The 14,705-nt window shown below is 31.5% G+C and overlaps 1 protein-coding gene across 1 annotated transcript in view; it reads right to left on the reverse strand.

Annotated features, from left to right (window-relative positions):
* LOC106464485 (WD repeat domain phosphoinositide-interacting protein 3-like) overlaps positions 1-14,705 on the reverse strand; it is an 18,683-nt gene that overhangs the window by 1,748 nt on the left and 2,230 nt on the right. Inside the window, 6 exon segments of the mRNA XM_013924628.2 lie at positions 287-408; positions 1,704-1,805; positions 4,023-4,108; positions 5,319-5,509; positions 9,391-9,573; positions 13,241-13,417. Of these exon segments, the coding sequence (XP_013780082.1) occupies positions 287-408; positions 1,704-1,805; positions 4,023-4,108; positions 5,319-5,509; positions 9,391-9,573; positions 13,241-13,417 (861 nt within the window).

The raw sequence follows: 14,705 nt of genomic DNA on the forward strand, positions 1-14,705 counted from the left end.
GTCTGCATTTATAGACATTATCGTTAGTTGGATATCAAACAAATACACTGGTCTGCATTTATAGACATTATCGTTAGTTGGATATCAAACAAATACACTGGTCTGCATTTATAGACATTATCGTTAGTTGGATATCAACAAATACACTGGTCTGCATTTATAGACATTATCGTTAGTTGGATATCAAACAAATACACTGGTCTGCATTTATAGACTTTAAAGAAACCTTGAATATTTGTTTTCTGTTTGATAAAAATAATATTGTGCACCAAAAAATGAGACCTACCAATCACAGAATTAGGATCAGCACCAAAGGCACAAATGCAATGTGCACCACTGGGTATTTGGAAACGGGAAAAACTCCAGTTGGATGAAAAGTATTTGGGAAGAAACGTTGCTGATGCTAAGCTGTGAAATAAATAACACATTGAACTACATATTCTTTTGAAAAACTGTAAAATAACACATTGAACTACATGATCTCTTGAAAAACTGTAAAATAACACATTGAACTACATGTTCTCTTGAAAAACTGTAAAATAACACATTGAACTGTATGATCTCTTAAAACTGCATGATTCTAAAGAGAATATGAAATAATAATAATCCATAAAACCCTAACCAAGTTGATAAAGTACCAAAGAAGCATTGTTTTTAATTTACTGATACTGATAGGAAAAACTATCTACACAACTTTTGTTAGAAGCTCTACTGGTTGCAAAATCAGCATTTAAAACAAGATATGAAACAAAATAAGGAAATGTAAAGTTATTTAATAACAATAATACAGCAAGGACACATTCTGCAAGCAAAGGACCTTGAAATTAAGGGTTCAGCTTTGACAAAATAATACTATTAGTCAATCAACAAAACTGCTGGAAGATGTTACTGTTTGTTAATTAAGAATCTTAAATATATGAAATACCACACAATATCAACCAAACTAGGTCATGCATCATTTAAAAAATATTAAGAATATTTAGTAGTCACCAGTTACTTACTACTTACTCCAATATATAGGGTATCAATCTGACTTTGAATTTTAGCATAATTAGAATTAAATATATGAAATACCACACAATATCAACCAAACTAGGTCATGCATCATTTAAAAAATATTAAGAATATTTAGTAGTCACCAGTTACTTACTCCAATATACAGGGTATCAATCTGACTTTGAATTTTTGCATAATTAGAATTATATATCTACGTGTTTCATTTACAAGAAATTAAGCTAAATACACATTTACAGTAACTATTTTATAAATAGAATTTATTATACTACATAAGAAATACAAGTTCAATATTGCATACTAGAACTTTAGCATAACTAAGAGCTTAGACTTGCTCAAACTGTATTTGCAGTTAGTAGTTTAAACTGTTCAATTCAAATGCTGTTGACCAAGAGAACATGGAATAAAACGCCAACAGATACATGAACATTAAGGGAGAGAAATTACATAATATTTCCTTATTTCAGTGGTGGTTTAGTGCTTTCTTCAATAGCTTCACATCATCTAGACTCACAGTTTTTCAGCTAAATAACATATAGTGAAGCAGTAAATTGCAGCACAGAAGAAGAATAAAGGCCTTTCTAAACACAATATTTTTAAACACTTGGTTAATTCTTTGGTTACGTTCTTAACATTTTTAAAAACACATGATGAAGAGCTATAGGGTACAGTGAGGAACTGTGAACTACCTAGACTGCTTATTCTTTTTGGAATCTTCTAGAGCAAATATGTGCACTGTTCCGTGATCACTAGACACACAGAGAAGGGATGAGACATGGTTGAAGTTGATGCTAGTAAAGAGAAAACCATATGACCATTTTGTTACACTGTTAATAATAAATTCTGGTTACGAGTTTCCAACCCTATTAAAATACAAGCATTATTCGAAAGGTGTTAAAATTTTCAAAAACTTGGAAATGTTATAATAACAACAATTTCTAGAGTTGAACTAAAATAAAATAAAAAGGGACTTTCTATAATGAAAGTAATAAAACTTGCTACACAACTAGAAATCAAAATAACAACAGAAACATCACCGACAGTTCAACTGTTTCCAAAAAACCTATGCTCATAAATATTGTTGATATTTCAAATTAATAATTAAATGGGCAAGAGAAGCATATAAAATTTTTTTGTAGGTTTACATTCTGCTTGAGGTGAAAAAAACAGGAGCTGCTCTCATACATAAAACTTTATTTTGTTGTTTCATTAATCATATCATCATTACGGAACCCTGTACAGTGAAGGATGGGTCCTTGACTTTATTGAACTGTCACCATACTAACCATGTCATTGTCAAAGAACAATTCAGAACCTTGTACAGTGCAAGATGGGTCCATGATTTCACTAGGTTGTCACCACATTAATCATATCATCATTACAGAACCCTGTACAGTGAAGGATGGGTCCTTGACTTTATTGAACTGTCACCATACTAACCATGTCATTGTCAAAGAACAATTCAGAACCTTATACAGTGGAAGGATGGGTCCTTGACTTTATTGAATTGTCACCATACTAACCATGTCATTGTCAAAGAACAATTCAGAACCTTGTACAGTGAAGGATGGGTCCTGGACTTTATTGAATTGTCACCATACTAACCATGTCATTGTCAAAGAACAATTCAGAACCTTATACAGTGGAAACTAATCAAGATGGGTCCATGATTTCATTAGGTTGTCACCACACTAATAAGAACATCATTACAGAACAATGCAGAAACTTGTACCGTGGAGACTGATAGATCCGAGTTGCCACAATACTAACGAAAAGATATAACCTTCACAGAACAATGTGATTCATAAGACCACATTATAACTTGGGCTATTGTTCAATCCTGATGACCTAGGCACCACTGGAAATGTCTCTTTCAGTCGTTAGAAATGATGAGTGATTGAGGAATGTTTTCCAAAGATAATTTTATGCAGCTCCCTGCACACTGTTCTTGTGAAGCAGATGTTCCTGGACCATTATTAAGAGTTCACACACAGTTGAATACCTCTTAGCCCAATCACTGCTTGATACTTGCCTCCTATTTCCATTTGATAGCTCTTTCCTGTGACCACAGTTTCCCTTATTATATGAACCTTTTTTTGATCTGATAACCATGCAATGTAGACTCAGAACACAGTAACTTTGATTTGCTGGTCAGCTCGACCATCCACTCAATTAAGATACTCACCAATCCAGCCCCTACAATAACACCTTATTTAATGTGTAATACGTTTAACACTTATATCATTATAGTCACAATTAATGCTCGTATAATTTAGTCCGTATTTATAGACCCTTGATGGTTTTATTTCTCTAACATACAAATACCTGCTTTGTATAAACATGAAGTGAGGACCAGTCTATTCCATAGGTAGATTTTTCTAATATTTTAGCCAGTGAGTGTACGCATACATACAATAAATAATGTATAATGTGTGCAATCTAATTAAACATAGATGGTCGAGCGTGCTATTTAACATTTTCCTGTGTATGTAACTACATTAATAAAGTCTCTTCTTACCACATCTGCATGAGCAGAAGTGTAGGTCTTACAGTATTTTCCATGACTTTTACGTTCCATAAGCTTTATTTCAATTGGTTCTCTTTTCTTCTCCACTGTATTCAGAATTCATTCAATTGGATAGGAAGAAAGTATGGGATTTAAAGGGATTGTTTGTGTGTTTACCAACCGCAACTCTAACATTTTGTTTTTAAAACATGTCCTTATTTTGTGATGTGTGCAGGTTCATTGAATATACTATGGAAAACTTTTCAAAGAGAGGGAGGTAACATTTATGAATGGGTACCAGGGTTTTTAAAAGCTATTTAAAGTAAATACACTTACTTACATAATTAGGATGTGTAAAAAAAAAAAGTGTACAACAGAGTTAACTAGTTTTGTTTTTACTTGCGGGTCTCATAATTTTATATATAAAAACACCAAGTATTCAGGTCATCATATCGTGAGTGTTTTTTTAACTGGAAGTTTATTTTTGGTTTTGTCTACATACCAGTAAATATTGGCATTGTTTGCTCCTCTTCTTAGCTCATTAAGAAGATTTCCTGTAATTGTGTCAAACACTCTAATGAGTGTACCCTAGGTTTCAAGAGAAAAAAAAAAGATTTGTTATTACAAAATACTATTGAATCTAGAAAGTAACTACGAAAACAGTTAGTAGGAAGATTAAACTACAAGAAATAATTTAGTTCAACAATAAAAACATGTTTATTCACAAAAATAAAATAGGAGAAATATCATAAAGGCCATTTATGTGAGGTAAAAGCATCTCGCCGGATATTAGAGCTGGACATCTTAGAAAGGACAAAGCAAAATTAATTTTTCCTCCTAAAGTTTTTTGGATTTACGATGCTATATTCTCTGTTCTTATTTGACTTTGCTTCTTATAGACATCTCCTTCCACTTCTTTAGCTCCAGAACCTAAAAGTTGGCTAACATAGCAATTGTTCATATAGGGAATAGGTTAAGTTTAATAGATTGAAATATGATATAGGTTTTACACTTTGGATGGGTAAACAAAACGATATTTCTATATCCTTTAAAAATAGATATGTTAAGCCTGAAAAACAACTGGTACATAAAACATTTCAGGTAACATTATTTATTTTTCAATTCTACTTTACAAAAGCTCGTTCTCAGCAGCATCACCAATGTGTCATTCTAAAATTTCCTTTCAAATTTCATAAAAATTTTATTTCAAAAAAATACATCAGATCAAACTGTATCCATTGTTTCCAGGTTTGATATACACAGGGATTCTTATTAGTATTTTCATTAGTTTTTCACTTTCAAAACTGTCAATTCTAAAAGATACACAAGACTTTTCTACTATTTCGGTGTTTACAATAACACTTCTTATCAGTCAGTCACGACTTCTACATTCTGCAAAAGGGTAAATAAATAAAAGAAAAACAGACAATAAAGTGCCAAAGTCCATAGGAATACAAATTCATTGATAATAAATAGAGTTCATATCTTAATTTTTATAAGAATTATTTCATTAAACAAACATTTGCTGAAGTTACTTTACTAGTTGTTTTTTTATTTTTTTTATGTGCAAAACAAGTGCCACAAATACTAACTACGACAACAAAGTAACAAAACCTCATTCTCATCACCAGCTCCTGAAACAATCGTGGAAGTAAGAGAGTCAATATTTGTGTTTTTTTTCTACAACAGGCAGTTGCCACCCATTCCCGAGTACTCATCAGTAACATAACGTTTTAAAAAAACAAAAATTCATAAAGCAATTAGTTTCAGGAAATAACTACAATTAAAAGTAACTTACTTTTTCTGATGCTGTGGCTAATTTTGAGCCTGAAAGGTTAAGAGCTATGCAGCTTAGAGCTGCCTCGTGGGCTGGAATGTCGAGAGGTGACTTTTCTGTGTTTGCTAAGTCAACAATTTGGACATGTCCAGTCTTTCTTCCAGGGAATGCAAGAATAGAATTGTTGCTATTGGGACATAATACACAGAGACCTAACCAGGAAAACAAAAGTGTCTTCTGTAGTCAGTCATGTAACAATTTCTAACTATAATACTACTTGTAAACATTTAGGATATTATATTTAAAGTCATACTAAGAAGTGCTGATTGAAGTAATTTTAGACATTTTGAATGATGAAAAAACAACCACAGAAAAATTGGAAGACATGAATAGACCATTAAGCTACTGAAAAACCATACAAATATTTATACAATTTAATCATGAAAACAATCTCTCACATCACACTTTAGAACTGTTGCATGTTAAAATTAGTTTATCCTCAGTTTTACAAACTACACATCAAAATACTACATTGACAAGTATCAATACAAGTAGTTTTGATAAAGTTCTGGAAAAAGACATTTTCCAGTCAACATATCACTACAAGATAAATATTTAAAAAGTAAAATAATATGTTTTTTCTGTGGATATGACTTTTACTGTACTTCCCCCTTTAATGATAATTATCATTATAAATTATATGTTCATAAAACCGTTTTTGTTCAAATATGTTATTTGATATTTCACATAATTGATAATATAGATTCAAACAAGCTATATTATGTCACTAGTAGCTATAGATTTTAAGAAGAGGGGAGACATAACCTAGTGGGGCTGGGGATCAAGGGTCTCACTATAAATGACAAGAGATCCACACACAGGTCCAGATGCAGCCTTTGCTTTTTTTGGGGGGGGCATACTATGCTAAACCAGCCAATGCATGCACTATGGTTCTCCGAGACTTAGTCCTATAATATTTCTTTTCACATAGTTTTTTATACACTTGATGTATTTTGTAACATTGGATATTCATATTATAGTACACCCATATTTGAAATCAGCCCTCCCAGCCTATATTTGCATATTTCTCCCACATTACAAAGCAGAATATGATTTATAAAGGTGTGCAGCAGGTGTAGAATCTCCACTTTAATAAAGATCCACAAGGTCTAGAGCTGAATGACCTTCCATGCAGAATGAAAGTATAGGTGTTTGCATAATTTCCATCACACTGGGCCTTCTCAAGTCAACTATGGGTAATTTCCTTAGGAAATGAAAGACAACAGGTCATGTTAATATTAGGACAGGCATGCAAAATTATTGATAAATTGAGCCAAGAAAACATTAACGTGTTCTAAAGAATAACCACACATTAAATCCACAACCTAAGAAGTCAACAAATGCACTGAAATTAAGGCCAGCACCTCCATAATCGAACAGGAACTGCATAATCAAGGTTTTATTGGAAGAATTGCTGTTCACAAGCCTAAAGGCAAAGTGATGACTGAAGTGGTTTCTAAAAAGCTGAGATGGTGTACTAAACAGTTGAAATAAATCATGTATAATGCTTGTTGTTAGCACCTGACGGATGAACCTGGGTTTGGTGTCAACTGTCCAAATGCTACACACGTGATCTTATTGCCACAATGGTAAAAGGTGGTACAAAAAGCATAATGGTTTTGGGTTTTATTTCATAGTATGGACTAGATTCTTCGGTTTTTGTGAAGAAAACGATAACTGCATCATCTTAAATTAACCTTTTCAACAATGCTGTACTACTGGTTTTCATACTGCAGTAAGGGCCCTTAAATCTAAGCATAACAAGGCACATTACTGTATTGCTGTGTGTTAGGAATTGATTCAAGAACAACAACACTGAAAAACTTCAGAGACCGGTCCAGAGCCAACCCACTCTTCGACACCTTGAAATACTGACCAAGGGTCAGATTCAATAGACCACGATCCACTACTGAACTGGAACTTACTCTGAAGGAGGAATGGTGCAATATAACTCAAAATCTATCAAAATGTGATACAAACTGTCCATTACAGTTGTTGAAAGTGTTCAGCAACAGGGAGATCTTTATCGGCATTAATAGAAGATTTATAGTTGTTGGAACATTCTCTACAAGTTGTTTGTGTATGTCCTACATCTTGGTGATTGCATTTTTTTACACTGTACAAGGTAAATGGTGTTGTTGTTTTTTCTCAAGTGATTTCTTTGGATATTTTAAAGTTTGTTTTATTGTACTTGTCAGAAAATGAGTCAGTGGTTTTATGAACATGCAGGTTTGATAATGGGCTTTATTGCATGGACAACAACCATTTTTGGCTGGGATGTAATTCACTTTTGTGTGAACAAGGATATGTTTTAGAGTTCTGCTTTTTCGGAAGGAGACAACGGGAACTTCAGGAAATATCTGTTTATGACGATCATTAAGCTGTAGGATATGAAAATGTTTTTTCAGAATTCGTGAAACGTTTCTGAGTTTAAACTGATAGGTAATAATAAGAGGAATTCTATTTGAAAGTTTAGTATTTCTCTGATTTAGGATGTTTTTCCACTGAGTGTTATTAGCCTTTTCAAATTGTTTGTCGATTTCAGTATCTTTATATCCTCTTTACAACATGTTTTGTTTTAGATCCTTGATGTGTTTTCTGTAGTCCGTTTCATCTGTAGCCCTCTCAGGAAAACTTAATGTAAACAATCAATCGAGTTACAATAATATGACACAGTTAACTCAAGCTGATGTTATGAAATTTTTTTATTTAATATTTATTTTTCGTTATCTAACCTGCAAGTTTCTACTTTTCACATTTTAGTTACTTTTATTAAAAGTATATAATAAAAATGTTGGAGTTACATTAGGATTGAAAATTATTTCAGTAATATTTACTTGAAAGCATACTTCTTGAACACTATTTTTCATACCATGTTGGTTCTACATAAAGCAATTAATTTCCCTTTCAAATATATATTTTAGAACATAAAATATTCATTAGATGCTAGAATAGAAGGTCCGAAAGCTACTACAATTTAACTGGCTCTCTAACTAAGTTATAAATAGGTTAAAACAATCCATTAGTGGCTCAGAGCAGAATAGCATGACTGAAAACAATAAAACAGAGGATAAACATCTATGTACTAGCATTAAAACAACATAACAGTACATGGAATCTTGTAAAGAAAAGGATGTTCTTTCAACTGGTGATGAGTAAGCCAATAGCAATGTCAGAGATACAGAATTATTGACCTTTTTTGAAAGATAGAAAGACATAGGAGGAATGTGTCACGTGAGCTTGACGTTACTTTTTATATCAGGGTAAAGCACAAAGACTGGTGTTTCTAAATTTTAAATGAGCAATTTGAAACACAGACACATCACATGACACAGAGAAGTGAAACTGGGAATTTTCTTTAATATTTCCTTTTCAATTTAAGATATTAAAACTTATATAATATTAAAATTCAAATTATAAACTATGTTTTGCTTTGTTTTTGAGTAAAGCCACAATGGGCTATCTGCTGTGTCCACCGTGTGGAATCAAACCCTGGATTTCAGTGTTGTAAGTTCGTACACTCACAGCTGTCCCACTGGGGGATCTATGTTTCGCTACCAAGTTTATTGACATACATTGATAATAAAGTTGTTTAATTAAATTATGAATGCAACTCTATGAAAGTTTGTGATATATGCACTTTAACCCTGCAGTGCACACGGTTAATAACCTACAGATTGAATAGTGTCAATGTATTTAAGAAACTAAAAGTTTAATAATGTTCTAATATTTAAGCAGCCATAAGTTAAAATTATGCTCTGATTATTTATGCAACTAAAGGTTAAACTTGCATTCTGGCTATTAAAATAAGCAAAGGTTAAAAAACAATTACGGTTATTAAGGTAGCCAAAGATCAAAAACATGTTTAATACTTTCTAAATTAATTTTCAGACATTTTTCCACTTTTGTAAAAATATCTGCCAATTTTCTTAATTCATAAATAGTTTTTGACAAGAAAATTTGTAAAAGTTTATATTTCAATAAATACATATTTATCAAAGAAAGTTAAATTTTTATACAAATTTCAGAGTACCTTTCGGGTTTACACATGTTTCAAACACATGTACTTGCTGAGGGTTTTGGGTGAAAGTATAGACTTTGATGACTGTTTCCAAAACTGCTACAATTCTAGTAACAGATCAAAATAATAACTATAATCAATATATAATAACAATAATCAGTATAATGTTTAACTTTAACAATAAAAAGATGTAGACTGCTTACACACTTTTGTATTCATTTAAAAAACAATAATTGTATATTCAACAGTGTGTGCATAAATGTATTTTTACATATCACAAAGACTTGAAAGACAATCTCTGTACAATAGTTACTGAGAGTATATAATCACTAACTCTATAGTATCTGCCTACATAGTAAAGAGAAGGAACAATAGAGAAGAACAAAAGCATAAAAAACCTGCTGATTCTTAACATGCTGTTGCATACAACAATATAAAAGACTAAAAATAGGATCAAAAGCAAACAAGAAATAAAAAAGAATTAGATCAGAGCTTTGAAAACATAAACAAAGTTCCAATTATAAAGTGTGTGTGGATGTAACTGACTTTGAAAATGAAAAGTGAAAGGCCAGTAAAAAAAGAGGAGAAATCAAATGATAAATATGAAGAACTTGGGGGTTTCCAAATGACATCATCAATAATCTAAGAATTCCATAGCAAGGTAGAATATCTAACAGTTGAGAAATGGGAGGAATGGGCCAAAATTCCTAATGATGAAATAGAAAGCCTCTCTATGTGGCAGTGGTCTGTGTTTTTAAGTTTTGCACAAAGATACACGAGGGTTTTCTGTACTAGATGTCCCTAATTTTGAAGTGATACGATAGAGGGAAGGCAGCTAGTGAATACCAACTCTTGAGCTAATCTTGTCTGACCAAATAGTTGGATTTGAACATCACAAGTATTACAAAGGAGATCATTGTGAATACATTTACAACTCAACAGGACATATTACAGAAGAGACCATTGTGAACTATGGTCAGTTATAAAATGTTAACATTACAAAAAAGATCATTGTTAATACTTTTACAACTCAACAGGACATATTACAGAAGAGACCATTGTGAATTCATTCTCCATACTGATACTTGTTTCTACTTTATAAGATTGTTGATGTTTGCACTCTTTCAATCATATCTTTTCTCACTTGCTGTTAAAGCATTGTAACCCAGCTGGCCAATTACACTCTGGTTCTAACCAAGTGGCCTAAATCATTGTAATAGTTTGATGTTTCTGGTCATTGTACTGGTCAGTTATAGAAGGTGTCCAAAATATTCTCTTCTATAATGATTTACTGGTCAGTTATAGATGTTGTTAAGGCTGCAGTTTTCTGAAATGGTTCACTTAGGTACTCTTATTTGATGTTCTAAACTGTTTACTGTGCAAAGAGATTGTCTGAGATTAGGAATTGACCAATTAAAAAATAAAATAGAGATGTTCTGTTAGCTTTAAATTTTAGGTTTTGTGTGCTATGCAGGTAAGTTTATTTTAAGATTACCATAATATATTATTTGTGAAAAGCTAAAAAAATATTGATTTTAATGTAGTTATGGTTTGGGATGACTTGAAGAAGAAACATGTAATTGAACTAGAATTTTCTACTGAAGTGAAGGCTGTAAAACTGAGGAGAGATAGGTGGGTATCAGTTTTAAGTTACTGTTTTTGTAATATTATAATTTTATTCTTTTGTGGTGGAACTTCTTGGATTACTTCTGAAATTCATCTTCTTAGAACCAAGAACGTAAATAAGTAGTTTAAGAAGAAGAAATATGAGAGAATGGGCACGGGTATTGTATTAGCCACGTTTAAAAGATGTTTGTAATTTGGATCCCAAATTAAGTATTACATTTTTTGACACAAAAATTTCAAAAAATTGTCATTAAAATTTGTGAAATTATAGGTGGTGCTATGAATATATAAGCAAAAGAAAACAAAGCTACATAACAGAGAAAATTTTATCATCACTCCTAGAAAATTCATTCATCAACAATAGTGAAATTCTCTAATAATAAGAATGGTGATACATAATAGTTGCACAGTATAAGCAGTGTTGGACATCAAGAATGCAGACATGTATGATCCACATATTCACAAACATTTTATAGATTGTTAACAATATCAGCACCATGTGTTTCTTTCCCACTCCTAAAAGGAATCTTTACGCATAAGTATTAGAATTTTTTGACTAGCCCTACATTTACACATTATTCTTACAGTATTTCAAAACTTTCATGGGAAGAATTACAGAATTAAAACCAAACAGAAAGCACTGTAATTCTACTATTTCCTCATAGAAAACGTATCCCACGAAACACAAAATAAAGGTTCTAATACTTGCTTATTTATTTTTCAATTTAACCAAACGATTAAAATTTGTTATACAAAATATTCTATATTTGAGAATCAGCTCAAACTGAAATTGAAAACTTTTTTTAACCATTTACAGCTGTAACAGCTCAAAAATAAGATTTTAGTGGACACCGAGTTTCTTTAATATGCAAGTAAAACACTTGTATAATTTCATTATCTTTATTAATATCTTATCATTGTCCAACAAATAAATCCATTTAGAGTGTAATTAAGTTAAATTAGTAAGGATATCAAAGTTCAAAAATAAAATATGTATGCCCACCACACACACACACAATTTTTTTTACTAAACTTTGTATAAATACTATCATACAAATGAATTAAGATCACTGTTAATGCACATTTTTTAATTATACAGCAATTAGTTTTGCTTCTTTCTGTTTTTAATTCTTAATATGATTTTTCAACAAACATTCGCACACAAATATACATGTTCTTTCTACTAACATTTTTATCCTGGAAGATCTCAGTCACCAGGAAAACTATAATTGCAACTTTTTTTTCCTTTTTTTTTTACATGCAAATCTCTCTTTGCCTTAAAAAGTTATTTTCAAATTATTTTAAAGACACTTTTGATGGAACAAGAAGCAAGGAAGGTAAAACACACATTAATTACACGATTACACATTCATACACTCAGTGGTATGTGCTTAAGTGCCCATTCTCTGTTCAACCATGTGTAGTTAATCATGATCATACTATTACCGATTTAAATCAATAAATTTCAACATACACAAAAGAAAAAAAAAACATTTTCAAATTTACTGACTAATTTTGCATACTTAATGGGCATCTCCAGATTGATGTAGGGGACAAAGTCATGGTATTTATACCAAAGTGTTAAAAATTCCCAATATGTTAGACTCCTAATGGAAATAAAGCTAAAATATGTAAATATATATATATATACATGTTGATTCAAATATTTATTACCTTTTCATTCTGTTACTTCTGTTCATATTATTGTTTAACAAGAGGTTAAAAAATGCAGAAAATGGTGTTTCCAATAGAGGAGCATGCCCCTAGATCCCCTCAGAGGATCATGCCTAATGGGCCTCAGTCCTACACTCCAGCTCAAACAGAGAGGGTTACTTCTAGTTTAGTAGTGTCAACCACTTACTCTTAGAAAAAATTAAAAAACCTACACAACATAGTCTTTGCTATTAATAGTCACAAGATTACCTAAAATAATTAAACCAAATATCATCAATTAATAAGTACATGTAGCCGATACTTTTATCTCTTATTTTTTGGGGGACCATACTTTTGATTACGCTTCTTCAGAAGAACAATAACCAGTAACAAAACGTCCTTCTGTTTCAAAGTTCATTGGATGGTTTCTTCAAAGACACAACTATATTTTAGTAAGCCAGCATGTCTGAACTTGCATTACACAATTTAAAAGAAAGTAAAAAAAATGTGCATGTTTCTCAGTGGTCATATGTAAACTAAATTAGTACTGTATTAAACACATTGGAGCTTTTATCTTGAATACCTTTATTAGGGGAGTAACGTGGTTGCTTTCCACCTCCTACCAGGGCCAGATAATTACATCGAAAAAGCATTTCTATATAACCTATTCCGCCATCAGAAAAATCCTGCTTTTCTTTCTCCTTTAATGGATCGCAATTATATACTCGAAACCCATTCTCCATTCCACATGCAAAACACCCTAGAAAAGAAATGAAAATAATTATTATAACAAAAATCAAACAAATAAAAAAAAACAGAGTAAACTTAAAGATGTAAATTATTTCGTACATTTTAGCGAGAGAGAAAATTTTCACTATTGATAAAACAGCATTTTTCATACTTCAGTCTGCACTGTTATCTATCTTGATAAGAGGTGTTTGTTTTAAGGCTTTGAATTCTTCTATTTTATCTCCATGATAAATAACCTTAGATAGTCCACTCACTATTTTCTTTAGAAGTTTAATCCTGTATACATCCAAACTTTTTTTCTTCAAGATCCCTAATAATGGAATATGTGATATATATATAAATTCCAATATATACAGCATACAACTTTAGTTTTATCATAAACTGAAAGAAGGAAACAATATATCGCAGAATTAATTCAGTGTCCTTAACCTTACAGACAAATTACAAGCCACCACTAACAACAGAAGTTAAACTAATAGTCCTACAATTTCTGAAATTTTCTCTCAACTTCTTTTGTTTTTAACAGTGATTACAATAACAATCTTATAATCATGAGGAAATTTTTTCTACCACCAGGCAACTTTTAAAACAAGACAAGAGTTATTCTATTACAATTTAAAACATTCAATCTCTTCCCTTATAATTGCCTAACACTAACAAATGTCCAGGAGACAGATAAAATCATGACTATTTAAAATGTAAAATGACTTGATAAGAAAAGCATCATAGTAAGTAGTAAAGAAGAGGTTTTATAAAAAAAAAAAATAAACAGCAAATAATGCAAAAACAGGAATTAAATCAGAAAAAAATATGTAAACAAGATTCATACTACTTATAAGAGTCACCTACATGTGACAAGAGCTTTTTATATGTGGGTATTTTTTTGTGAACAGCTCCTGCCTTGTGTTTATTGGTGACAACATTTTGGGCTCAAAGCTGAACACAAGGCAGGAGCTGTTGACCAAAACGTTCCCTAAATATCAACCATGCTGTCTAAAGCTACCTTCAAGAAGACTTTTTATACATACACGTATATGTAGTTTTGCAAACCTGAAGTAAATAAAAAAAGTTTTCACACAAACCGTGTTTCACATTTAAATGATTTAAATAGAGTTTCAGATGATCAAGCCTTGCTTCAGACTTGAAGCAAAACACCCACCCATTCAGTGGCAATAAAGTAATTTGCTATCCTACAGTACCCACACCCTGAAGTGCTTTATAGCATGGGCTTTGTTCACATAAACAATGCATATAATAATATGGTAGGATATATATATATATATATATATATATATATA

The sequence above is a fragment of the Limulus polyphemus genome, unplaced genomic scaffold (assembly GCF_000517525.1).
Source record: "Limulus polyphemus unplaced genomic scaffold, Limulus_polyphemus-2.1.2 Scaffold1665, whole genome shotgun sequence".
Lineage (NCBI taxonomy): Eukaryota > Metazoa > Arthropoda > Merostomata > Xiphosura > Limulidae > Limulus > Limulus polyphemus.